At 41.1% G+C, this 24,732-nt stretch overlaps 2 protein-coding genes and 1 long non-coding RNA gene across 5 annotated transcripts; 2 read left to right on the forward strand and 1 right to left on the reverse strand.

The window, feature by feature from the left end:
• Window positions 1-914: 914 nt before the first annotated feature.
• ifngr2 (interferon gamma receptor 2) lies at window positions 915-6,975 on the forward strand. The gene is made up of 7 exons (XM_037110630.1): window positions 915-1,128; window positions 2,084-2,198; window positions 2,294-2,463; window positions 3,100-3,245; window positions 3,700-3,841; window positions 4,807-4,958; window positions 5,328-6,975. The coding sequence occupies exons 1-7, from the start codon at window positions 1,089-1,091 to the stop codon at window positions 5,418-5,420; spliced, it is 858 nt and encodes a 285-aa protein (XP_036966525.1). The 5' UTR covers window positions 915-1,088; the 3' UTR covers window positions 5,421-6,975.
• LOC119026337 (transmembrane protein 50B-like) lies at window positions 1,227-17,054 on the reverse strand. Of its 3 annotated transcripts, none has more exons than XR_005077118.1 (8): window positions 16,900-17,054; window positions 15,382-15,646; window positions 14,373-14,485; window positions 13,222-13,289; window positions 11,833-11,925; window positions 10,413-10,470; window positions 9,376-9,517; window positions 1,227-1,261 (listed from the first exon to the last, which is right to left on the reverse strand). XR_005077118.1 is itself a non-coding variant. In XM_037110631.1 (7 exons), exons 2-7 carry the CDS (start codon window positions 15,478-15,480, stop codon window positions 9,472-9,474), a joined length of 477 nt encoding a protein of 158 aa, XP_036966526.1. In that variant the 5' UTR covers window positions 15,481-15,646; window positions 16,900-17,054; the 3' UTR covers window positions 7,291-9,471. The 3 variants fall into 3 exon arrangements, 1 of the variants encoding a protein (XP_036966526.1); XR_005077117.1 differs by lacking the exon at window positions 1,227-1,261 and adding an exon at window positions 7,291-9,313; XM_037110631.1 differs by lacking the exon at window positions 1,227-1,261 and having other exon boundaries at window positions 7,291-9,517.
• Window positions 17,055-17,280: 226 nt separating this feature from the next.
• LOC119026339 lies at window positions 17,281-21,937 on the forward strand. Its single transcript, XR_005077119.1, has 4 exons — window positions 17,281-17,295; window positions 18,215-18,516; window positions 19,563-19,655; window positions 21,472-21,937. It is a non-coding gene; the product is annotated as an uncharacterized LOC119026339 (long non-coding RNA).
• The last annotated feature ends 2,795 nt before the right edge of the window (window positions 21,938-24,732 follow it).

Below are 24,732 nucleotides of genomic sequence, written 5' to 3' on the forward strand. Positions count from 1 at the left end.
TTCTTGGTTTTCTCATGTGTGAAACGAATGAAAAGAAAAGTTCAGGGAATTTTTTCTTCTAGTGTGAAACAAGAAAAAGAGGGAAAGAAAGAATCAGTAGATTTTTCCTCCTTGAGTTCCCAAATGAAAAAAGAAAAGTCTGATTTTAATTCTAATTTCTTTTGGTTTCGCACAAGGAAACAAATTCAATTACAAGAGAGGAATTCTGAAACAGAAACAATGATGATTGTTTGGTTTCAACAATACAAAAACATTCTTGCAGCCAAAACAGGAAAAAACATTTCTGGATTTTTTTTTTTTCTTTTAAAAAATTTGTGTTGTCTAATTTTGTTTTCAATTGGTTTCACACAAGGCAAAGACAAAAAAAAATATTCACTCAGTTCCACTAGTGAAAAAAAATCTTGAATTTATTTTTCACTCTGTTTCACAGAAGAAAAATATATAACATAAGATAAGAAAAAAAAAAAAATAAAAAATCATCATGAATTTTGTTTTTGCTCAGTTTCACACTGAGTTGAGTGTCCGGCTGGTTTCAGACATGAAATGAAAATTCTGATTTAGTTTTCACTCAGTTTCACACAGAAACATCTGGATTTACTTTCTTCTGACTCCATGAGGTGAAGCCACTGACACACTTCATCCGCTAATTTGATACTTGAGTTGTTTTAAAAATAAAGGAATAAAATAAAATCTGACAAATTTTTGGATTGAAGATCTTTTGTAATTGTGTTTAAATCATCTTAAGATATAGATAAAAGATTATCTATAGTAAGCGGTTCATGCTCTGCCCTCCAACTATTGATTCAGATTGATTAACAAGCAAAAACATGTATTATTCATGTTATCATGCTCATTATGACGTCAGGTATGACTTGTATTGTGATGTTTCCTTTAAGGGGCGTGTCCGGAAGAAATCTGAAGTGCGTAACTTCCCAGATGATTTCTTTCCCAGATTGAGGAAGTTGTGTCTCGAGCCTGAGCTGATGTGACATTTGTTCTGATCCATTACTGCCGACATGGAGACGGATTCGTCCCTGCCTCCATGTTTGACCCAGACTCGGTTCAGTCTGTGAAATGACTCCGTCACGATGTTGGTCATCGCGCTGTGCGTCCAGCTCGTCGCTCGAGGTAAGAGCCGTTAATAACCGTTAACCGTTTCGTTTTTAGCTAGCAGGGCTAGCCCAGCCGTTTGTGTGTGTGTGTGTGTGTGTGTGTGTGTGTGTGTGTGTGTGTGTGTGTGTGTGTGTGTGTGTGTGTGTGTTAACTATGAGGCAACATCCTCTACATGTGTCTGTGTCCGAATTTAGCCAAGCTAGCACACACAGGTCCGGACCGGACGGTCCACAACAGCAAGTTCTATTACATTAGAGGAGTGTTGTAAGCTAGCAAGCCAGACTCCATCAAGAAAACTCGCTATTTAAAGATCACACTGTGTCCGTGGAGTTGTCCGTCACAGATAAGGTGGTCTGATGTCATAATTGTGTGAAATAAGGCTTTGTGGTAAAATCAGCATAAACTGAACCCATCCAACCAACACATAGACCAGACTCCACTCAAAAAACTCACACTTTTTGTTTGACATGAAATCAAACTAAAAGTGTGAGTTTTATTGTAAGTGGAGTCTGGTTAAATTGAGTGTGTCAGATAAAATATAACAATGTATTATTTATTATGTATTATTTTTATTTTATAAAAGTTATTGTGGTAAAATTTCATCTACCATTGTTCTTGTTCTTTAAAGGAAGCGGTAACATTACACTGTGTAATCTGATTAACAGGTAGAAGTGATAAAGTACTCAGAACTGTTATCAGAAACATCAATTTTCACTGGCAGTTCACAGGAAACAGACAACTGTAGTTTTATGAATCACACACTCTTGTTTTATGTCTGATTTTAATCAAACTCATAGTTTCAATCAGGACAGAAAAGTTCAAGAAAGTGACGGTGACGACTGTTCCGAAAAGACAAAAAACCCCTCAGAGATCAGATTTAATCAATACAGTTGCGGGAAATGTGTCTTTTTTTCGTATTCCTCTCTCACATCATCATATCCGCTGATCTGTCCGTTCCCATCACTCCCAGTACTGTGTGAGGTGCCACCAGCACCACCGCAGAACATCCACGTTGATAACTGGCTGCTGAAATGGACTCCCGGCACCAAGGATACAGATGTTACCTACACGGTTAAGTACAGCAGGTGAGGTCTGATGGCTGTCCTGTGAATCTGTCCCCACAAGACACCAGTTCAGTTAATTCCCATAACCTCTTGTTGTTTCTGCTCTCCATCCTCAGTTTTGACAGTGAGAAGTGGATGGATGTTCCAGCCTGCGTGAATATTTCTTCTTCTTCGTGTGATGTCACGTCGCTCAAAGCCGTGGACGAGCTGGGCTGCGTGAAGCTGCATATCCAGGCAGAGAGACGAGGGCTGAGGTCCAGGCCGGTGGAAGCCTGCAGCAATCACAGTGAGAAACCAACACCCGCACCCAGAATTAAGAATTAAGAAATTCAGTTTTGTACAAAGTTTCTCACATCTCTCTCTGGTAAACCATCTTCCCGAGGAACTTAATAAAGGATCTTTGGCAGCGTTAGTACTATAGTTCAGTTCAGTTTTTCTTGCGTCTTCTCAGGGAAATCGAGAAAGGATCTTCCTACCCAGCTCTCATCACAGTAAACTGAATGATTCTATTTATTTTGCTTATATCGTTCAGTTTGTATGAGTGTCTGTAACTGTGTGCAGCTCATGATGCTGTTGTCTTTTATGTTATACTAAAAACGGTACTAAGCAGAAACAAATAAGACACCCGTGAGTACAGTCGTGAGGTTCAGAGGTGTTAAGTGACGGCGGTCTAACTGTCAGGAAGTGACTAATTTCAGACTTGCGACTGGTGACATTTACTTTCAGTTACTTCAACTTTCTATAGTTTGAGTGGGCTTGTTTGAGATGGCACATCAGAATCGCGGTGACACAGTCTGTCATGTGGTTCTTGCCGTTAACCGGCCTAACCATGGTGTGAACCACAGACTGATGTGTTTAAGTGAGCCTCCATGGCTTGTGTGGATCTGTCCTGATCTGCAGTGTGCTTGTTGTGCTCTCTCAGCTGACTCCTGCACTCCTGAAGTCGTTCTGACCGCCCAGCCCGGGGTACTGATGGTACACCTGAGCAGTGACAACAATCTCACCAGGGAACACGCAGATAACGCCAAACACCGAGTGTACTACGGCAAGGAAGGAGAGCGGCTGAAGGTGAGGAACCCCATCAGTTCGGAGATAACACACCTTCAGGTCTGAGTGACCACTTCTCACTTCTACACTCCACATTTAAATGAACTCGTACATCAAGGACACAAACAAAGAAAGGTCATAATGTAAAACATTTGCCAAATTTACAAGAAAGCACCAGTGATGAGGAACTGATCAGAGACAGCATTTCCCAACGTTTATAAAGCTTCTCCTAAATCAGCAACTCGCCAAATTGTGTGTTTTTCAAAGGGAGTCTGGTGACTTTCTCCAAGAAGTCACCTGGATCAGACGTGTCGTCCTCTTTCATGAATTGAATAATTATGTATTTGACTAATTCATTCCATTAATCATAAAAATACCCTGCAGATGATTTGATGATGAAAACAGTCTTTAGAAACAATATTTGTTGAGTGAAGAGAGAATATTGACCTTCTGTCTGTATTATGTGTAAATCCAGTCCTATATAGACAGCGTGGCCTCGCTGCCCATCGATGGGCTGCAGGAGGGAGATCGGTACTGTGTGAAGGTCCAGTACATCTACCACAGCGAGCCGGTCGGACTGCCGAGCTGCACCCAGTGTGAGCTCATCCCCGAGCCAAGTAAGACCCTGTCAGAGCTGGTGGTTTGTTTCACTTGTGGAGCAGAAAGAAAATCAGTGGATATATAACAGTGTTCCTAAGTTCTAGAGTTTTTTAAGTAAGTGAAAAATAAAATATATAAAAAGATTTCATGTGAAACAGTAAAAAAAAGATATTTATCAGGAGAAAAATAAATCACTTGGTTTCACAGATGACATTTTTAAATTTTTTTTTTTTTTTTTTGTCTCCTGAAAAAACATTTCCAGTCATTTGTTTCACACATTTACATTTTCTCCTCCTGATTGAAAAAGAATGAAAAATTACTTTTTGGTGGGAGAAATTTTTTTTTTGCTTTCACAGGTGGATTTTTTTTTTCCTCTTGAAAGAAATTTCTTGAGAATTTATTTTGTGTTTTTTCCTCCTGAAGAAAAAAGTGTCTCCTGTGTTCATGACTGCAGAACTGTGGAAAATTCAGTTTTACCACGATGTCTTTCCAGAATCAGTTTTGACAGCTGTGGAAAAAAACAAAACAAAAGAATTTGTTTTACAAAAAATGAAACTTTTTAAATTTTTATGTACATGTGAAAATTAGCACATTTTTCAGGACAGAAAAATATTTTTTCTTCCTGGGGAAAGAAATGTTTTAAAAAGTAGTGAAAAATTACATTTAACCACAGTATTCTTTCAGAGAAAACTTTTTTTTTTCACTAGGATTTTTTTCTCCTGAACAACTTTGCGTTCCTTCTTCATACTGTTTTGCTCCTCTTCACTTGGGTTCACTTGAAACTTTGTTTTTGTTCTCTGAGGAAAAAGTTTGTTTTCTGTTTCACACATGGAGAAAAAATCTGCTAAAAAACAGAATAAAGGAATTTAGAAAGATTGTGGCAAAACATTATTTCCCACAAGTTCATAAACACAGGAGAGAAAACTGTTTAGATCAGACTTCAGATTAGTCTTGTTTTCATGGATTGTGTGTTTTTTCCCAGAGAGCGAGTTGAGCCACGCAGGGATCGCCGTGGCCGTGGTCGTGCCCGTCGCCTGCGTCTTCGTCCTGGGACTCCTGATGGCGTACGTCCTCATCTTCCACTGTGAGGAGATCAAACGGCTGATGCAGCCGCCCTGCCAGATCCCTACGGAAGTAAGAGACACACACACACACACACACACACACACACACACACACACACACACACACACACCACTGCCGTGTTCGCAGTCTGCTTTACTTTAATGAGGTCATGTGACTGATGCGACAGAGAGAGTTTTGTAGTCCACTAAACATTTCTGGAAGTGTTTCTCTGTGAAGCCCGAGAAGTGTTTAGTGGACCTTCTGTCTGTCCGTCTGTCTCTCCACCTGCACTGTGTTGAGGAGGCCTGTCTGTCCTGTCTGTGGGTTACAGATCATAAAACATATTTAGCAGCTGATCACAAACAGCAGATGTCTGGACACAATGAAACACATCACAGAGGAGTTTACAATACAAACTGTATCATTATGTTTTTCCAGTTGTTCCAGTTCACCTCATATCAGCACCATCCCGTCCCCACCAGCCCATGCGAGGAGCAGTTTGACGTCATCACTTGCATCACGCCGGAGTAAACCGGCTCGGACTGTTGGAGCCAGCTGGACTCGGCTGTGCTCCTCCCTGACCACAGACTCTAGTCTAACCAGAGCTACGTTCAGCTTTCGCTGCAGGAGACGAACAACTGAACCATTCAGCAGAACGCTCAAGTCAGCAGCTCCACGCTGTCATCATCGCCGCTCTCATTTGATTTAATACTGCTGCAAATTGTAGATGTTGAATATAATCACCAAGGTCTAAAGTTTGTGTGTGCCAAATTGTGCATTGACTGCAAAAAGTGTCTTACATTCAGGAGAAGTTGAAAGATGTCCAAAGTGTACTTTGATTTGTGGAGAAACTGTTAAATCAACATGTGGACAGCGATCACACGGGATGAGAACAGCTGCTCATAGACGTCGACTTCACGCTAGTTTTAAAAGAAGAGGAAGAGAAACTGTGAGACTACTGCTGACTTCTTTTTAACAACTGTACACTATTTTATCTGTTTATGTCCATTTCTAAGCACTTTTGTAGGCATTATACAACCAGATCAGAAGCAGCTTCTAACAATCACAGCATTAACTCTGCTGATGTAAAACACAGTAAAGACTCTACGGAGGCATCAGCAACCTCTAAATCATTACAAAAGGTGCAATATGTAAAATAAGCTACTGATCAAATTCATGCTGCAGTCAGACTGTTAAAACCTGGAAATTAGTTTGCGTGAAACAATCCTAAACAAAATCCCTGAGAGTGAATCAGGGCGATGCTAACTTCCAGTTTAGCCTACAAAAAAATTGTCATCCCTGCAGCTCAGTTATCAGGGGAAGATCACCAGATAGCTGGTTAGCTTAGTTAGCTGTGCAGCTAGTGGCCGGATGTTATTGGATAAGATGGGCCACCGCTAGCTTGTTAGCATGCTAACTTGAGTAGAGTCTAACACAACCGACCCTTTTCACTGCAGACACTTTTTACATGAGCCTGTTTACATGACCACAGTCATCAGGTTCTGATAATCATGTGATTCGATGTGTTTTATATGCACTTTACTCAAGATGTAATGAAAAAGCTGTAACAAGTGGAAATGTCTGCTGTGAAAAAGGTCCCAGACACGATATCACGTCTGAACTCAGATGCCATTTTTATTGTCCAACGGCACCAATCAGAGCGCTACACGCCGTTCTCTGGTGATCTGCTGCCCCCTGTTGGTTTGGATTATCCGTCAGCAGATAGCCGATTTTTACACACTGCACCTTTTTAAAAACGTGGTAACGCTCCCTCACAATAGGGAATTTGTTGTTATCTGGGAGGACGTGACCATCATTCTGCCATCTGTCCATGACAGAACACTTCTAATCAATCTTAATCTTTATTCACCAATCAAACCGAAGCCTTTTCTCACCTGTTGAACTGTTGAAGGGGACTTTCTGCCTCTTGTCTTGCTTCTCTCCACCTGTCTTAACACCGCTAAAAGTATTTGTTGTTTTTTTACTCCTTCATACATGGTGAAATCAGCTGTTAGTTGGATATTACAAAGTTTTGTCTAGGGTTGAATAATAATAAAAGATGTCATGATGTGTCACTTCACCTTCATCCCAACGTTGTGTCTAATTCAGAGGAACAGTCTACTCACCCACACACTGATTTTGTCATCCACGGCCTTGCAGCATGTTCCTAAATGAATGAAGGTGCTGTGGACTCTCAGTAATTGGCGGATTCCAGCGTACAATAAAACGTTTTCTTTATTTGTCACATTTTCAAAACTTTTGACGACTCAGACATTAAAAATGTTGGGAAGTGCCTCCTACTTCTCCGTGTTCCTGATCTGATTTTAACGAAACGCAAGTCAAAACTTTAAAAGGTACAAGTGTATCTTTCAGACATAAAATGATGACACGTGAAAGCAAAGAGTGTAAAGAAGTCTGTTTAATGCCTTTACTACAGCAGTCTGATTGACAAGCTTCACAAGGTTTGTTCCATACTTAAATACTTAAAATGGCCACTGAAAAAAATCCAGAGTATACTGAATACTTACATCTCACTGTACAGGACATTTTCTGGTAGAAACGAGCTAAATGAGGACAAAAATTACAAGACAAAACAGGCTATTTTAAAAAAACACTCGATCCTGAGGCAGAACGACAGCGACTAATCTGTCAACAGGAAACTGACCCTAATAGCAGAATCAGAAACAATAACGATCATCTAATTATAATCCAGTGCATGTGCTGAACGAATGAGCAGCTTCAGTCGAGACAGCAGGAGCGGCTTTGTGCCCTCAGTGGTTGTGCGTTCGTTCGCAGCCACTTCAAAATGTATTTATAGCAATAAATTATCTCCTTATTCACGCAATGATGTTCCCTCTCTGATTCACTACAGTGAAAATACAATGTAACCCCCAACACACTGAATAAATGCATGAATGAACACTTGAGAAGCATCTGAGGAGCTCAGTTCAGACCTTGTATTCACATCCGCCCTGATCCACCACTTGTGAAGTTACTGCCTCACTTTAAATCTAAAATAAACACGAACATCACTGGAACAAACAGGCAGTTTTCAGCCCGAAGAATCAAAGAACTAAATGATATTTGCTGAAACAGTTATAATTTGTTTCCCACAATTCAACAACTCACAACACAGTGTTTTTTTAAAGGGAGTCTGGAAAGACACTTTTACACAGAAAGAAACAAGTTCATGGATTAGGTTTAAAGCCGAATTTAAACGAATGCCCAAATAATTAAAAATTCATCAGCGACATCATTTCACAATGTTTTTAAAGTCTCTCAAATGCCAAAAATTGGGCAATTTTAAGAGTTTGAAAGGACCTTTTTCCAAGAAATAGCCTGTATTGGTTACTGTTAACTGGATTTGGCATGTTTTCAGTGAAACAAACAAATTGTATAACATTTAATGCCGAATTGAAGAGAAGGAACACATGATTTAGAATTTGCTGTAGCTGTTTCACAAAATTCTTCTAATTCAACAACTCTCAAAATCGAGCACTTCTTCAAGGGAGTCTGGGGACTTTCTCCAAGAACTGGACTTTTACTGTGGTTAGTGTTTACTGTATTTGTGAAATTGGACATGTATACAGTCAGTAAAAAAGAAGGCGCAAATAGAGAAGAATTTGTCAGCGACAAAGTTTCATAAAGTTTATGAGAAATTTTCTGACACAAGTCTCAAAATTGCCCAATTTTTAAAGGTAGTCTGGGGACATCTCCACCAGAAATGACCTTTTATGGTAACTGTTTACAATTTAAAAAAAAAAAGTATGCTGATAACATGTTTCTTCTTTCATAAATGGAGTGTAAATGGTAAAATCAGTGTAAACAGTGTGTTCAAACAGCTGCTAAATGTTGGCAGGTAAGACTTTAGCACTTTAGACACAGAAGCAGACAGGCTGGTACAGACATGCTGCCACAAACTGACACTTTTTACAAGGAGACAAACAACTTCAGCTGAAACATTTAATGCTCAATTTACAACAAGGCACCAATGATTTAGAATTTGTCATAGCCGTAACTCAAAGTTTGTTAAGTTTCTCCCCACTGAACAACTCTTTAAATCGCGCAATTTGTTAAGGGAGCCTGGTGATGCTGTGATTCTAGTTCAGTGGTTGGACCTGCAGTTTTTGTGGCCTCTGTTTGAGAGGAAGTCTTTGGGACGCTCACGCCTGTACTTTAAAAGCTGTGGTTGGATCATGTAGGACGGGCGTTAACACCGGGTCTGAACCGGTCCAGACGTACAAAGAAACAAAGACCATGAACCAGTTCCTCCAGTTTGTCCAAAACAAAAAAAAAAAGGTTCTCTCGATACAAACACTGTGAAAAGTTTTTCTCAAGAACAGCACAGACACAGTATGAGTCATTACAAAAGCATCTAAAACTACTGAGAACTAAATTGTGTGTGTGTGTGTGTGTGTGTGTGTAGCAGCAATGACAGATTTCTATTTAAAAAGCAATTGCAGTTTATAAAACAATCTGTGGATTTGTGTGTGTGTGTGTGTTTGGGCTGGTAACAAAACATGTTGACTGACTGCGTGCGTGTGTGTCAGTAATACCGACAGTCAGCAGTAAGACAAACCATCTAACCCCATAAATCTTCAGTCCGGCCGAACTTGTAGATCAGAGTGCTGCAGAGAGACAGAGAGGAAGAAACACAACGTCAGCACAAGTTCCTCCATCACAAGATGTTTAATGGACCATCGAGATCGTCACATCTGATATTTTTTAATGGACATCATTATCAGTTTCTCATATCAGGAGGAAATCTGCAATCTAGCACAGAGCGATGTCAGCAAAACCAAAGAGCTGATTGTTGATTTTAGAAAAAGAGATACTCCCAGTGAAGCAGGTGAACGGTTCCTGGAAACCAGCATCACAGAGGACCAAGCCCCTTTTTATAGCATCAAATAATAAACTTATCATGTACAAAACATGCGTGTAGGTGACAGTCAAAACAATTTCCGGTTAACAATCACTTGAGTCACACCCATACTGGAAATAACATGTAGCTGCAAGACACTTCCTGTTACTGATAATGATACTGAGCTGCAGTTGTTGAGTAAGCGACGCTCACGATCAGGTTCGTGTATTGAACATAGATACAAGCTGAAACCTGCTCTGTAAAATTCCCACATGAACATTTACCCCGTTTGTTCTGGACCGTTTCAGAGAGATCAATACCTCTGTCACAGAAGTACGTATGGTTGGTAGTTTACAGACAGGCAGAATTTTAATATCTGATCATTTACAAGGTTGAGTTAAGTTCCATGTTATAGACTGGATTCAGATCAAATCAGACTCGACGCATCCCTCCATCCATCGAGGAGGATAAACAATCACTAGTGGGACCATCATGCTAGTAGCATAACAACACAGCAGCTTCACCTTTTGGCAAACTGATCAGTTGGGGGGGTTCCCAACATGTCACACACACGGCCCATGAAGTGACACTCCCACGCCGATGAACAAGCCTACTGTGTTTCACTTCACACCCAGAGTAGATTACCATGTTCCCATACTCACCTAAAAAAGATGAAGGCGTTCTGAAAGAACACAGCCAGCCCAGGAGCCACTTCTTTCTCTAAAACATCAACACACAAAACAAAATCACAATCAGGGATGTTGAAACAGGTACTGAAACGTCTCTAAACAGACTACAGACAGTCACTTTACCACCCAGCACTACAGAAACATTACTGGCTGTTGAACACATTTGACAGGTCAGCGAACACGAGGCTTCAAGCAGGTTGAATTAGACAAACCAGGTGGATTCCTTCTGTAGTTACAGTCGTTTTTAGGACAAAATCTATATCTTAGTTTTCACCCTGGACAGTGTGTCCTGTCTGGGTTTGGGTTAAAGGGAGACGTCCTGATATTAGATCGTCTCAATTGCTTTAAAATGATTCATCCCAAACTAGGAGAAAACAGCTTTTGTATGCATGTGCCTCAGAAATAAAGCTAAACTCAGCTACCAGGACATGTAACAGACCGCTGAGGCCTCATAAAATCAGAACAACTGGAATCCAGTGCATGGCCACTATGAACAGGATGAACCAATACAAATGAATAACTCTTTAATACTCGTCTGTGCTTTTTATTTGTAACTGACAGGCTTTTAGCAGCATCACTACTGAGTTCACCGGGCATGTCATAGTATATTAATCTCAGAATAAGCTGGCATAAGAAGCAGCAGTCACAGAGAGAGTTTCTGACCCGGATACAAACACCAGGTCAGTGCTGAATTCCCTCTGTGAGGCTGGAAAACACTGGCTGACTGCTGGCGGAGCGACAGATCTAACGAGGAAAGCTGCGTGTCCAAACTGATCCGCATTAGCATTGACGCAGCTCGAGTCATATCTAAAACCTCAGTAATCCCATTTGATTGTGGTGTTAAACCATGTGGTAGACCTGTGCTTCCTGATGGATTAGAGATTGTGTGGGTGAGATAAACGAGGAGTAAAGAGGTGGCTATAGATTTCTAGCTGATGGAATAATGAAGACAAACAGAATTATGTATGAATGGATGAGAGCTGAGAGGATTAGCTGATGAATTAATAAGTGAATGAAGTTGTTTTTCTAATCACTAATCTCCATTTAATTGCAGGTTGTCAGGGGTGATGCAGGAGCTAACTGATGTGTTGCAGTCTGAAAAGGTTAAACTACAGAAGATCCACTCGCTCATATATCATTATTATTATTATTATTATTATTATTACTTCAGCGTGTCTTTCCTCATATAAGTTGAGACACGACCAGTTAGCACATAACTGTTGTTTGGTCCTGTAACGTTGCTTCGTGGGTTGAGGTTTGGGACGTTTCTCTTTTATTTTCGACTTCTCTTATTTTGAGCGAGGAAGGAACAACAATTAAAATAATATCCAAATCCCAAAGATGAAAACCAAATAAGACATTTGACCAGACGAGAGGAGGTGTAACGACTCACTCGGCACCACGTAGCCTCCGAACAGGATCCAGATGGAGGCGATGAGCGAGCCGAACATCATCATGAAGCCGATGAACAGCCAGAGACGAGCTCCTGTGAGAACACGCAACGTTAAAACACCGACAGCTGAAGACACAGTACAAATCATGAGCCAATCAAATTAAAGCAGAGCAGAGGTGTCTTACAAGTAATGTTTTAAAATGTGAGGCATGAAAACGGAACCACTGCTTTGTTTTCTGTGCTTTAAAACACATTGACTTATATTTTACATCCTGTCAGTTGTCTATATTTTCTTTCTGAGCAGGATTTTGTCTTTCAACAGTTTATACAACACAAACGTTTTTTTTTCCCCATTTCAGACTCTGAGTGATCGGATGCTGAACTGAGGCCGTGACGTGCACAGAAAGTGCTTTTCAATTATGTTTCCCAGACGGTGGAACGGTGTTCCAAATATGAGACACAATATTGGATCACGTTGTCTATAAAGTGAGTTACAGTGGCCTTTATTAACCTGAAAACTACTGAGACAGAACCTGAATATACAGCTCTTGTTTTAGCAAGAGTTCATCTTCAAGGCATATCTGATCAATTTAGCTGAACAATCGTGATTAAAAAGAACAGAAACAGACAGAATATCTGCACAGTGCTGGACAATATCTATATTCTTCTCTTTTTTTTTCTTGTTAGTGTTACAGACCTGTGTAATCACCATTTTGCGTAATATGGGGAAAAAACACATGTAAAGAAATTAAAGAAGCAAAAACAATCAGCACAAGAATGTTTCAGACGAGTCGGCACCGCAGTGACTTTAAACAAGAGACTTCAATCAACACGAGTTCATCCAATAAACGAAGATGGATTGAAGCCCCGCCCCTTCCTGTTTCCATCATGGGACCTTATTTGGTAAAACCTTTGTCTGGTAGTGACTGAAGAGAGACAGATCAAGTATTGATCCGGTCTGAACTGTGTCATGAATCTCACACATGATGTTTGTCAGTTTGTTGTCATTAAAGTCAAACCTCATGTAGTTTAGTGTTAAGTTAGGAGACAACATCACTGACGACAATATTACAGTCCGACTTTATTCATCTCACTGCAGTGAATTGTTGGTTCAGTCACTTGAAGTTCTTTGTAACTTCGTTTCTAAAGGTGCTGCATCACTAAACATTCTTGTTCTTATTGTTGTGACACTGCAGTGTAACCTCATGTAGATGTGGTTTGTGTGGGTGGTTGGTGAAAAGGTTTTCTTTTGGGAACACAGCAGCTTATTTCTGATTGTTAACCGTTGATGAATCAGAAACAAACCTCCTGATGCAAACTGACAAAACAAAACAGAGACTACAGAAACATTACAAATCAATACAGACTCTCAAATGTCTCTCAACACACCTGTCCGGCCGAGGCAGCCCTCTCCGTACGTGTCTCCTCTCACCTGGCCGTTAGACACTGCGTTGATCCTGAAAATAAAAGACACAGTCAGCTGTGCAGGACAAATATCTAGAGCCTAAAGTTTCAGTTCTCTTGAGAACTTCCTTTTGTTAAAGATGCTTTCACAAGATGTCGAGAGATGCGTCCACTGTTTTTTTCAATCTATTACCAAAAAGGAAGTGTCTCAAATCCTGTCAGCTTGACCTCAAGAAGATCACATAACATTAAAGAGGAAGAGACACTGCAGCAGTAAAGAAGCAGCGTCAGTGTACAAAATGTTTGACCCAATAAAGTCAGCTGTAAGACTGGCAGCTGTTGATCCGTGTGCTCTGCTACCTGGAGAAAATGACAATTATCTCGGCTCATCATGGAGAACATAAACAGAATAAAAGATCATTTTCTTTCTCTTTTTGAATCACTGAACAGATGTGAGACATGAAAAGCCACTGAAAGCTTCACGAAAAGGTTTTAAAAATATTTCAAAATAATAAACAGGGTAATTTTATACAGAGCTGCCTGTTTACAACAACATCTCCAAACCTCCAGCTTCGTTTTGTGTCGTACTGTCATCTCAGAATTTAGGTTGTGTGTTTATGCCATTATTCTCGTAAATGAGTGTCAAAGATTGCCCCCAAACACCCCGCATCAGTTTCTAGATCTTATTGATCTTACCCTCCAATCAGATAAACAGCAGCCGAGCTCGGTTACAGTAAACCTGCTGCCTTCACGCTGACGGAGGGAATCTGTCCTCATGAGAAGACTGATCTAAGTAAATAATTCAGTTGTGTTTAGCTGAAACTGACTCTTGATCATTATGAGTTGATGATTTTCTATTCTCTGCAGTTCAAAGCTACTAATGTAACTAATGTTACTGTCAAGACCTGTAATTTAAAATTAACTCTTTTTAACACAATGTACATTTTTTTCTGTATTCGCTGCTTTTAAGGACTTTTTAACAGCTCACCAGGAGGCCATAACACAGAGAATCACAACACACATCCAACCAGCAGGAGATCCTCATCAACAACAGGAACATGATGTGCTTCCAACTACTGAACGCTGCCAATTATTTTTAATTCTCTGATTATAACTCTCGTGTGTGAAACACTTACATGAAGAATGCTATGGTGGAGAAGACGCCGCACGTGTGGAAGGCGTGGTTCATCTTGTCCTGAGTTGGATACGTCACTGCTGCATCTATCATGATCCACCAGCCTGTGAAGAACTGGGAGGAGAGAAAACAGGGTTGACTTCTGTGGTTGCAGGAATACAGGACGTGCAATACTGTGAGCCGACTGTCAGAGGTTTACAGATGGCGCAGACTTTAAAAGCTTCTGGTCATCAACAGAGATGATATCGGTTCTTAAACAGCTGCTCACAGACAAGTCAAGCCTGAGAGGAATAATCAGTCACATCACATATGGTGTAAACTAAGTATACTGAGAATTACTGTGTAATATTGTACACTATAACTTCTGATGATGTGATTCCTCTGAATGAAAATGTTGAGAAACACCACTCATTGAAGACAGAGTACGCCTTCCAGGAGCTGTTAATGTGGAAGGTTAAACACTTATTCAATTTCTGCTCACTGTCCCGAATATGAAAGCTTTTTTTCATCAGCATTTCCAAAGTGTATAAAGGTTAAAATGCAGCTTGATGCGTCAGCTTTTACACAGAAACTTCCGCTTTTTAAGATGTTGATATAGCAACACAGTGCAAAACTTTCTTTTGCTTCAAACCTTCTCAGATGTTTTTATCAACAAGGTTTCATGTTGATTTTCTGAGACAGTGTTGTGGAGATAAAATCACCAGATGTCAGCTGTGATGCAGTTTGGCTGTTTGCAAAATGTAAAAATGCAGTGAAAGAGACTGAAATGTTTTCTGAAGTGAAAGTGAAGCTATCTTTCAGAGGCGAACAGTAAAACAGATAAAGGAGTGGGTCTACAAGTCTGACTCATTAATTAACTGTAGGTACTGGAATGTCTGTCAATTAGTTCAGAAATGAAAACCAGCAGTCAGAGCCCAGTCATAACCTCACTTATGCCTCAACTGTGTTATTTTCATAATCTCGCCTTTGCATACTGTCACGCAAACAGTCACTCTTATAAAGCTACTGACCAGAACTCCAGCGACGATCGAAGCCACAGCGTTCCTCCTCTCCCCCCAGTCGATGCATTCCCACTCTGGCCAGCGGAAGTTATCCAGAAAGCCAGCCATCTGCAGTCCTCGTCGTGTCCACCTCCTTCCGTCTGTTTCTCTGCACAGGTGAACCAGGTCTCCTCTTCCAGACTCCGTAGGTGTCAACACCTGCTTCACCTGTTGTTCTTCACAGACTGCAGGCGGCTCTGCTTCTGGCTCAGATCAGTGACTCTGACAAAGTCTCCTGGAGAGAATGCATCGTTCAAGTCTTATTAACATCTTCTGTACTTTTACCTGATGTGTAACGTTCAGTTTTCTCAGACATGGAGTCTAAATCTGCAGAGTTAGTGTGGGGTTTCTAACAGACAACAACTATATGAATATACTGCTTTTATTTTTACAGATATTTCAATTGCATTATGGGCCACCCTTTTAGGAAAAAAACGTTTAATTTTTGCATTAAACTTTCTAATGACAAACAAAAATATTGATGTCATGTTTCCTTGGTGTCAATTCAACCAAGTTACATCTGGAGAATATGATTTTTAAGCCAGAACGTCTCAGTGGCACTTTGACGCTTTTGTTATGATATTTCAGACTTTTTTTACTTTCATCAACAAATTGCAGGCCCTGTGTTTTGAATGATATATCAAATATTGCTTTAGCACTCTTTCCTGTTGTTAAATATGTGTTGTCCATATACAGACTATTGAACCAATTTTCACTGAATAATTTGGTCATTTGTTGTTGGTTTACTTATCACCACATTCATTTAACACGTTTTTAAATTTCAGTTTGGCGTAAAGATCATATAACAAACAGCTTTTGCAGTAAAAGTCTTATTGATGGTGATTGTTGGTTGATTTTGACAGATGTCTTACACCAGTTCAAGCCATTGTGAGAAGCTCAACTACAAATAAAACACTTCCTACACGTCGCAGTTATAACTAAATAATATATATACACACTTGGTCACAAGCATGCCGAATTAAAGAGCAAATATTCTTCAATCATTTATAGGTTTTTGCCAGGCGCCAATAAACAAATAAAAATAAAGCTTAACATCAAAACTGCCATTTTACTGAACGGAATTTAGCATTACTGCCCACCGTAGAACAGAAACACACCTGAATCTGGCTAATAGCTTAATTAAGCTAGCTCTAACGTTAGCCTGACAATACTAGCTAGCTTCGTTCATTTGTAGCAGGACTATTCTGTAAAATAATCAATTGTTTAGTCTTTGAATTGCACCATTAGCGGATTAATAACTTTATTATATGAATCTCTAAAGGGTCGTGCCCAAAGCTGTGCTACTGTGAGGAAGCTAACGGGGGCTAATATAACTCGTCCAGATGAAGCAGCGGCTGTTTTGTTTGAAACGACAACGTGTGAAGCTAGCTAACAGTTAGCAGATACAAACCGTTAACTCCATAACGAAGGGATCTAAGTTTTTACCCGATATGAAATGTTTATGTAGGGTTACGTGCAGCTGCCCACCTTGTCATGAGCCAGAGATTGCTTTCAGTTTCCATTGACAAGCTGGAGCTGGTTCCCTCCTCCCTCTTCTTCTTCTTCTTCTTCCTCTTCTTCGTCTTCTTCTTCGTTGTTGCCGTCGTCGATTTCTTCTTCTTTGTGTTTAATTGCGGTGAACAGCGCCAGCGCCTCTGACGGTCACTGAGAATTACAGTTCCTGATGTGGGACAGGACTGAAAAATAAACATTTTCACTTCAGCTGTTCCTGTAAATCTCTAAACCCAAGAACATAAACTGATGACGGACGAAGTGTTTAGCTTGTAGGCTACAATGCTAAAGAAGGAGAAGAAGAAGAAGAAGAAGAAGAAGAAGAAGAAGAAGAAGATTTGACTTAAATGTGTTAAACTTCATTAATAACTGGTAAACTCATATTTAATTGTTTATTTTAATGATAAGTGTAACTGAATATATATATATATATATATATATATATATATATATATATATATATATATATATATATATATATATATATATATATATATATATATATATATAAAATATCTAAATACTTATACTTAATATACTTAATACTGTATGACGTTCAAAAGAAAAGGATAACAATGGTAAAACAAACGAGCAGACTGGGAAAAGTTAATGAATCAAGTTGTGAAATCAAAGTAAGTCTTTCATTTATAATTCATCATTTTCTCCATTAACCTGCAGACGCGGGCCGATGATTAGTCGTCAGTGAAGCTTGGAGCGATTTCTCGTCTCGTTCAGATCTTTAATCATTATGTTGAGCTTTAATGTTGAATCTCACTGTGGTTTTCACACATGCGACCTCAGAAGCCTGCGGCTGGTTTCATGTGATAAACTTCTGCTGTTGGTCGATAATCATAACGACGCTGAGAGATTCTTTATCTGGAGTCAAGTTTACAATTTGGTTTGAAAAATTATTCTTTTTTAATGATTTCTTGGATGAAAATGAAGGATTAATGAGTGAAAAGGATGGATAATGACTCTCAGTCTTCAGTTTGTTCTCTTGTTTTGATTGACGGCGCCTCCTGTGTTGATCTTGGGACAGTAATATTGATTATGCCTGTCCTTTGGTTTGTTTTCACTTTGTTCAATTACCTTTACTTCTTGAGTTTATTTATGGCCTGACTGTGAAATATCAACCTGTTAAATATTGTGTTGAAGTGTATAAAACCTTCAAGTTTCTATTTGGATTTATAGTTTAGAATCATGAAATTAGGAAAAGATACAAATATGTTCCCCTGATTTCCTAAAAAGTCTCTCAACCCACCGATAATCAAACAGCCTCTTTGTTGTTAAGAGTTCAGAGTTGCTGCTGTCTTCACATGTCGACTGTCGACAGCAGCTGGAAACACACACTCCAGTTAAACCAGTTAGAGGAAGGAAGTTCACCTCAGAGCAGAGGGGGAGGGTCAGGTCTGCCAGAGGAGGGTCCAACTTGTTATTGAGGAAGAAGAAGAGATCCAGTTTCAGATGACAGCCGAGCGCTGACACACACGCATTAAAAACAGCTTTGCTCCTGATTCACCGCCGAGGAAACATCGTTGAGTCTGAGCCTGAGCTCAGGGAACCTCAGAGACATGGTGTGACTGATCATCAACGGTGAGTCTTTGCTGTTTTTAAAAAGCTTTCAGCAAAAGTTCAAGTTGTGTGTTTGAGTCAAACATGATAAAAGTGTTTGGATCAAACAGGTTTGAGGTCACAGGAAACCTCTCAGCTACATCGACTATCAGTCTGAAGCCTTTTTATTTTCTTTTAAAGTCTCAGAAACAGAGCAGTCGATCCTGTTCGGCCTGTTAAACGAACACAGACAGACGGAGAGATTTGTTTGTGCCAGCTGTCAGAATGACTCAGCGTTTGTCTGCCAGGAGACGCTGAGGGACCAGATCAACTGGTTTTATGACAGATTGGAACTCAGACGACCTTTGGATCTTTATTTTCATACCGGTCTTTCTGCTACTCCGTCAGGAGGATTGCTATAAAGAGAATAGCTGAGGTGAAACAAACAGATCAAAAACTGACTCCACTGTAAAAGTTTCAATCTGCTCCATCTAATAATTAATAAATCTCCATGTTTCATGACATCCTCACACGTCTCTGCCAGATGATAACAAGGTCTCTCTCGAAACTGGATCATCTCACTGATTAAAACCACAGTTAATCTCCCTGAAGACGTCCGGCTGCCAGAGAATAATCCGCTCTGATCACATCCTTCAGCTACATCAGAAGAATGTGCTCACGTCCTCTTCAATTATTTATTTTACCCCGGCTGGAAACTGAAACCCAGAGTCACAGATACTCACCGATACTCTCACTGATCTCGTCTGATTGTGCAGGTCGTTATTAAATCTGGATTGTTTCCTATCCAGATAAAAGCTCCAGGCTGCAATTATTAGTTGAAGTAACATAATGTATTAATCTCATCTGAGATCAAACACTCGTTTCCAGCTGACGTGGCTGTAAAGGAGACGTGGAGTGAATTAACGGCATCGTTTGAGCTAACGAGGTCGACGACCGTCACTGATGCTTTAGCACATTTGATTGGCCGCTGCAGCGCATCGAGGCAGAACACTGAACTGAAGTATCAAGAGAAGTGTTGTTGGTTCTGGACTCAGAGGTTCTGTTCACAGTGTCTCGTTGTTCCTCAGCCTGCAGGTTCGTGGTGCAGAAGATCCGGGCTGCAGTGAGAGGAGAGGAGCAGCCGGAGAAGTCCAGCACCGCGGGATGAGGCCAGGCGAAAGGTGGGTCAGGTTCAAAGGATTCAAGAGTCCAGATGAACGAGTCCCTCTGAGGCTGGTGCTGCTCTCAACTTCAGAACCAGCTTTAATCATAAAGAACATGCAGGACCGTCTCCAGCTTCTCTCTGTGTCACGTCTCTGCAACACTTCTCTAACAGCTGAACCACAGTAGCTGCTCCTTGACAGAAAGATCACAACTGTTCTTTTGCACTTTTTTAAACATGAAGCTTTGAACAAGTGTTTGCAAAGAACGTTGCTGCAAAAACAAAAATAAGTTCAAACTTTACGTTTTATTATATCACAACACTAAGCTTATGTTCTGGTTCTGGTTCTGTTCAGGCACAAAACACCCGGTTAGGATTCAGAAAAGATCCCGGTTCCTTTTAAAAGGTTCGGGTTAGAAACATTCAGCTTTGTTTCCTGCAGGAAATGATCCTGAGGTTTCGTTGAAACCAGCTGCTTCTGTCGACACAAACATCTCTGGAAATTGTCCAGATGTCTCATTTAAACATCCAGAACAAATGTTCTGCAGAACCTTAACTGCTAACTTTTGATCCTGATCCTGTTTTTGCTCCATGTCTGTCGCTGCTGTCTTCAGTCTCAGCGACTGTCTCGTCCCGGCGGTGATGACAGAGCAGTCATGTAATCTAAAAGACAGACTCTCACAAAGGCTTTTGAATCCTTTCAGTCACTGATTGCTTCAGATAATAAAACCACTTACTCACAAATCAAAGGACTGGAAACAGCTTCACCGTCTCCCCCGAGGACACAACAGCTTCTCACTGAAGTGGACTCAGATCTGACGGTGGATTTCACCGCAGGACTCAGATTTCTGTTCCTAGACTGCTTCTCTCCTCCCTCTCATCCTGTTTTATTGTGTTCTCCTGCATGTCACACCTCTGTTTGTGTTGAGGGCTTCAGTTTAGTATGCACTGCTGGACTGTTCCCAGCAGGAGGTGAGTCAGGTCAGACGGTGGAAAACGTCACCTCCTACATGACCGAGAGCATCAACAGCTCAGCCGGCGCCGCTCAGACCTGCAGCATCCCAGAAAACACTCTCGAGTGTTTGTGTGTTTCCTAACAATGGACTCCGACCCTGCAGACTGTGGAATTCACTCCCTGTCAGATGGTCAGCTTGAAATTTGGCAGCTCAGTTTTGATTCAGTCCGGCTCACGTCCCAGATGCAGCCCTGCTGATAACACGCCTCTTTTCACGACAAAATAATCCAGCTTCACGTGTGCAGGAGGATGCAGCTGCTGCTCTTTCTTAAACTGCAGGCTTTAACCTCACTCGTCCTCCTCCTGGAGAAACTGGTCTGTAAACACAGAATAATGAGACTCTGCAGAACCAGCAGCAGGCGGCACCGACCGGCTCTGAGACTGAAGCAGGATTCTGACACAAACACACACAAATCCACAAATCTCTTCTGCTCAGAGTTCAGAGGTTCAGACATCAACTGGCATCATTTAAAACTTTCACTGCCATCGAACAGAGAAGTGATGAGATGTGTGAGCTGAACTTATCACCTCCAGCTGTCTGAGCTAAGAACACTGAAAACAGCTGCTAGTTTACTAAAATGTGTGTTTAAATATAGAGAAGAGGGAGTTGAATTAAAGGTTCTTTAGTAATAAAATCAATTTAAACTTTCATTTTCTTTGTGCCGACAATAAGAAGAATATTACTCTGTAATTCCACACAAAGTCAAACCAAAGACGAACGTGTTTTTGGAGTTTGGACATATTTCTGTTCATTGTTTTTTTAAGATGACATTCAGGATAAATCTAATCAAATTAAACCCGAGGTTCTGTCTCTCTGCAGCACCGAAGGACGGCAGGATGAGCGCTGAAGAGCCGGCGCTGATTCCCCGTCCGACCCAGGAGGTCGATGTGCTGCAGAAACAAGATTGTGGATCCTGAAAGTAAACTGAGAGCCGGAGGAGAAAGTGGAAGCTCCATAATGAGATGACAAACATAAAAACACCTTTACCAAACACACAAGCACAGGAAGATTTGATCCCCAGACTCCTGAACCTTGAATTATTCCGACTCCCACAAGCTTCCAGCTCTCAGTTTTCTTTCCTTCGTCCGGCGGAGAGACGAGCAGTCGGAGTCGGCAGAGAGAATGAAAGTCTGATCACCAATTCCCCTCCAGAGGAACTGATCAGTCTGGATGATAACAAAGACTCTGCTGATGAAGCTGCAACAGATCGTTTATTCATGTTTACACACACGTGTTCTTTTTCTGTCACTGTTTCACAATGTTCAGTAAAAATGGAACAACTTTCTTGTTTTGTCTGTTTTGAGTCGACTCGTGTTTTGAACCAGCAGCAGGTTGAACAACAAGGCAGCTTCAATCTGAAGCTCCAGAGCAGCAAACAAACATCACCTGTATTCATACAGACGAGTCAAAGGTCTGAACATCCTGTCCTCCAGGAGAAGTTCAGATACTGAAACAGACTCTGGTGACAGTAGAAGTTCTGATCCAGCTTGTTTCCTCCAGTACAGTAACAGAGTTCAGGCTCTGACATGGACTCAGAGTATCAGAGTAAAAAGTCTCCCTCTGAAGGACATTTGTGCTCAAAGCTAACTGAAGCTCACGTCATATTAATAGAATTCAAAGACTATTAAAGTTAAAGGTAGAATCAGTAGGATTTGTCCCAGCTGTTCCTGAACGCACCACAAAGACAGTTGATTGTTGAGTCTCATTCCCAGGACGTCAAATAGACACATGTTGGGTTGGTAAAACGTCCCGAGCAGCAACAAAGAGAGAAAATCAGAAACTCTCTGCAGATACGAGACACTAACACGCCTTTTCTCCACATTCCAGCCTCCCTCTCTGTCTGTTTACGGCTTCTTACGGCTTTTACGTCTTTGTCTCGTCTCGCTGCGTCTGATTGGTCCACATCAGTCTGCTGATGTTGGGAAATAACAAGAATCCAGAATTCACCTCAGATGCATCAAACTGAAGTAACGAGGCTGTTGTGAAGCTGTGAGGAGGAGAAAGTTCAGGTGTAGAGAGGAGAAGTCACACAGAGACTCAGAGTAAATACAGATACATGAAACATGTACTGGAGGAGAGTAACTGAGTATTTGTTCTTCATCACTTCTCACTTCTGCCAACACAGCTGCATTATTCAGGCTGGGAAATGTTAATTATCTCGCAGTTTTCTTTCAGCTGATTCAAACCCAGCAGCTGTCAGCCTGAGACGAACTCTCCGTCAGTCAGTCGGTTGATATTTGCAGCTACTTTTTTATCTCCTGCTGATAATTTTGCTTCTCATCACTACAAAATAATCCATCTCTATGTGTGGAGGAGGACGCTGCTGCTGCTCTGTCTAACCCCGGAGCTTCACCTCGCTCCTCCTCCTCCTGGAGGAACTGGTCAGTACACACAGAGTAATGAGACTCTGCTGAACCAAAAGGCAGTTCTGACCGGTTCTGACCCTGAAGCAGGAGGACACAAACACAGCTAAGACAGAAACATGAACGGTCAGTCGCCGTGATATTTCAGACACATATGTTCAGACATCATCCTCCCTGGAGCCGCAACAGGAAACATCCCTCATCCAGACATTCAAATCATTTACTTGTTTTTCCTGCATTTGCATCCAATTAGGATCAACAGATCAAACCAGCAGTGCAGGAGATTTTCAGAACCACGTCGGATCTCACTTCCCCGCTCCGTATGCAAATACACACCGACCTCACTGGAAATAAAGAAATATCTTCCTGTATGAAGAAGAAGAGCTGTGAGCGTGTTGTAGGAATGTTTGTCTAAAGAAACTGAGTGATATTACTGTGTATATTTATCATTATTTCAAGATTAGCTTTTTTTTAAGTGGCGTCGTCTGTGAGGATTAATCTTGATGAACAAAACGTGGAAGCATCATAAACTCAGTGATCCCACAGTCCCTCCGCATGACGTCACTGTGACGTGTAGGAGAATCACTTCCGGATATCGGATCCGGATCTACCACCAGTTGTTTGTGTGTTGCTCCGTCTTGGATCCCAGCAGCCCGGTTCTGGATCAACAGGTCTCAGTCACACCTCTCAGAGTAACACCTGACTGTGTTCAATCTGTTCAGCTATACCTGTAACATAAATCCCCCGTGGCCCAGATCGCTGGCGCTGGTGCCGCCTGTTTGATCAGCTGATTAATCACCAAAACGCCACCTGACAGCTGAGTGAGGCTTCACCCACACAGAGACGTCACCGAGGTTCACGATGGAAGGTGGAAGCGACAGAAACGTTCATCTGCTGATGTTTAGTGAGGAATTTCTCAGGAAAATATCGTGTTTGTCTGGACGCAGACGGCTCCAGAAATGAGACAGTGACTGAAGGTTTACATTTCTGGGTGAACTGTTCCTTTAAGGTTGTTGTTCTAATCAAAATAATGTTTTAAAGAGCAGAGAAACTTCAACTCTGCATCTCTCTACAAGCTCTGTAGAAGCAGACGATTATGTTTTTTAAGATCGATTCGTCGATATAAACTTGTTGATACGATGTTTAACCTTTAGTTTAGTGTGTGCACATGTTAGTTCACCGTACAGGAAGACATTTGTCCTTCACACCAGATGTTTTCTGTCTCAACAGAAGACCTCAGGTGTTATTCAGTAGAAGGATGGAGCCGACATGTTGGTCCATCCTTCATGTCCTCGTGTCAGTGAGCTGTGGATCACATGTAATTATATTTAATGTAATAAAGAGGCGTGATTGTCCGTTTGTTGTGATTCATGATTGAAAATTGCGTCCGAGTGAGCGTGTGGATTATTTCTGTGAATCAGGACGAGCTCAGTGTGTGTCTGATAGAAACTCGTCACATTTCAGCGGTCGGACAGAAATACAAAAAACAACTCTTACACGTGCTTCTGTTTCCTGTTTACATGTTTTCCTCCTGAAACCTGAGTGTTCTTTTGTGCAGCCTGGTGTGTTAGGTATTGTAGTAACTGGCCCAGATGCAGTTTGTCCTTGTGATGCATAAAGAAAGAAAGAAGCCTCAGCAAACGTCCTCCCAGTCCTCTATTCTCAGGAGACAGGAAGGTGTCGGCAGCTGCAGGTGCAGTCGTGCTGCTGTCAGACA

This window comes from Acanthopagrus latus, chromosome 9, assembly GCF_904848185.1.
Source record: "Acanthopagrus latus isolate v.2019 chromosome 9, fAcaLat1.1, whole genome shotgun sequence".
Classification (NCBI taxonomy): domain Eukaryota; kingdom Metazoa; phylum Chordata; class Actinopteri; order Spariformes; family Sparidae; genus Acanthopagrus; species Acanthopagrus latus.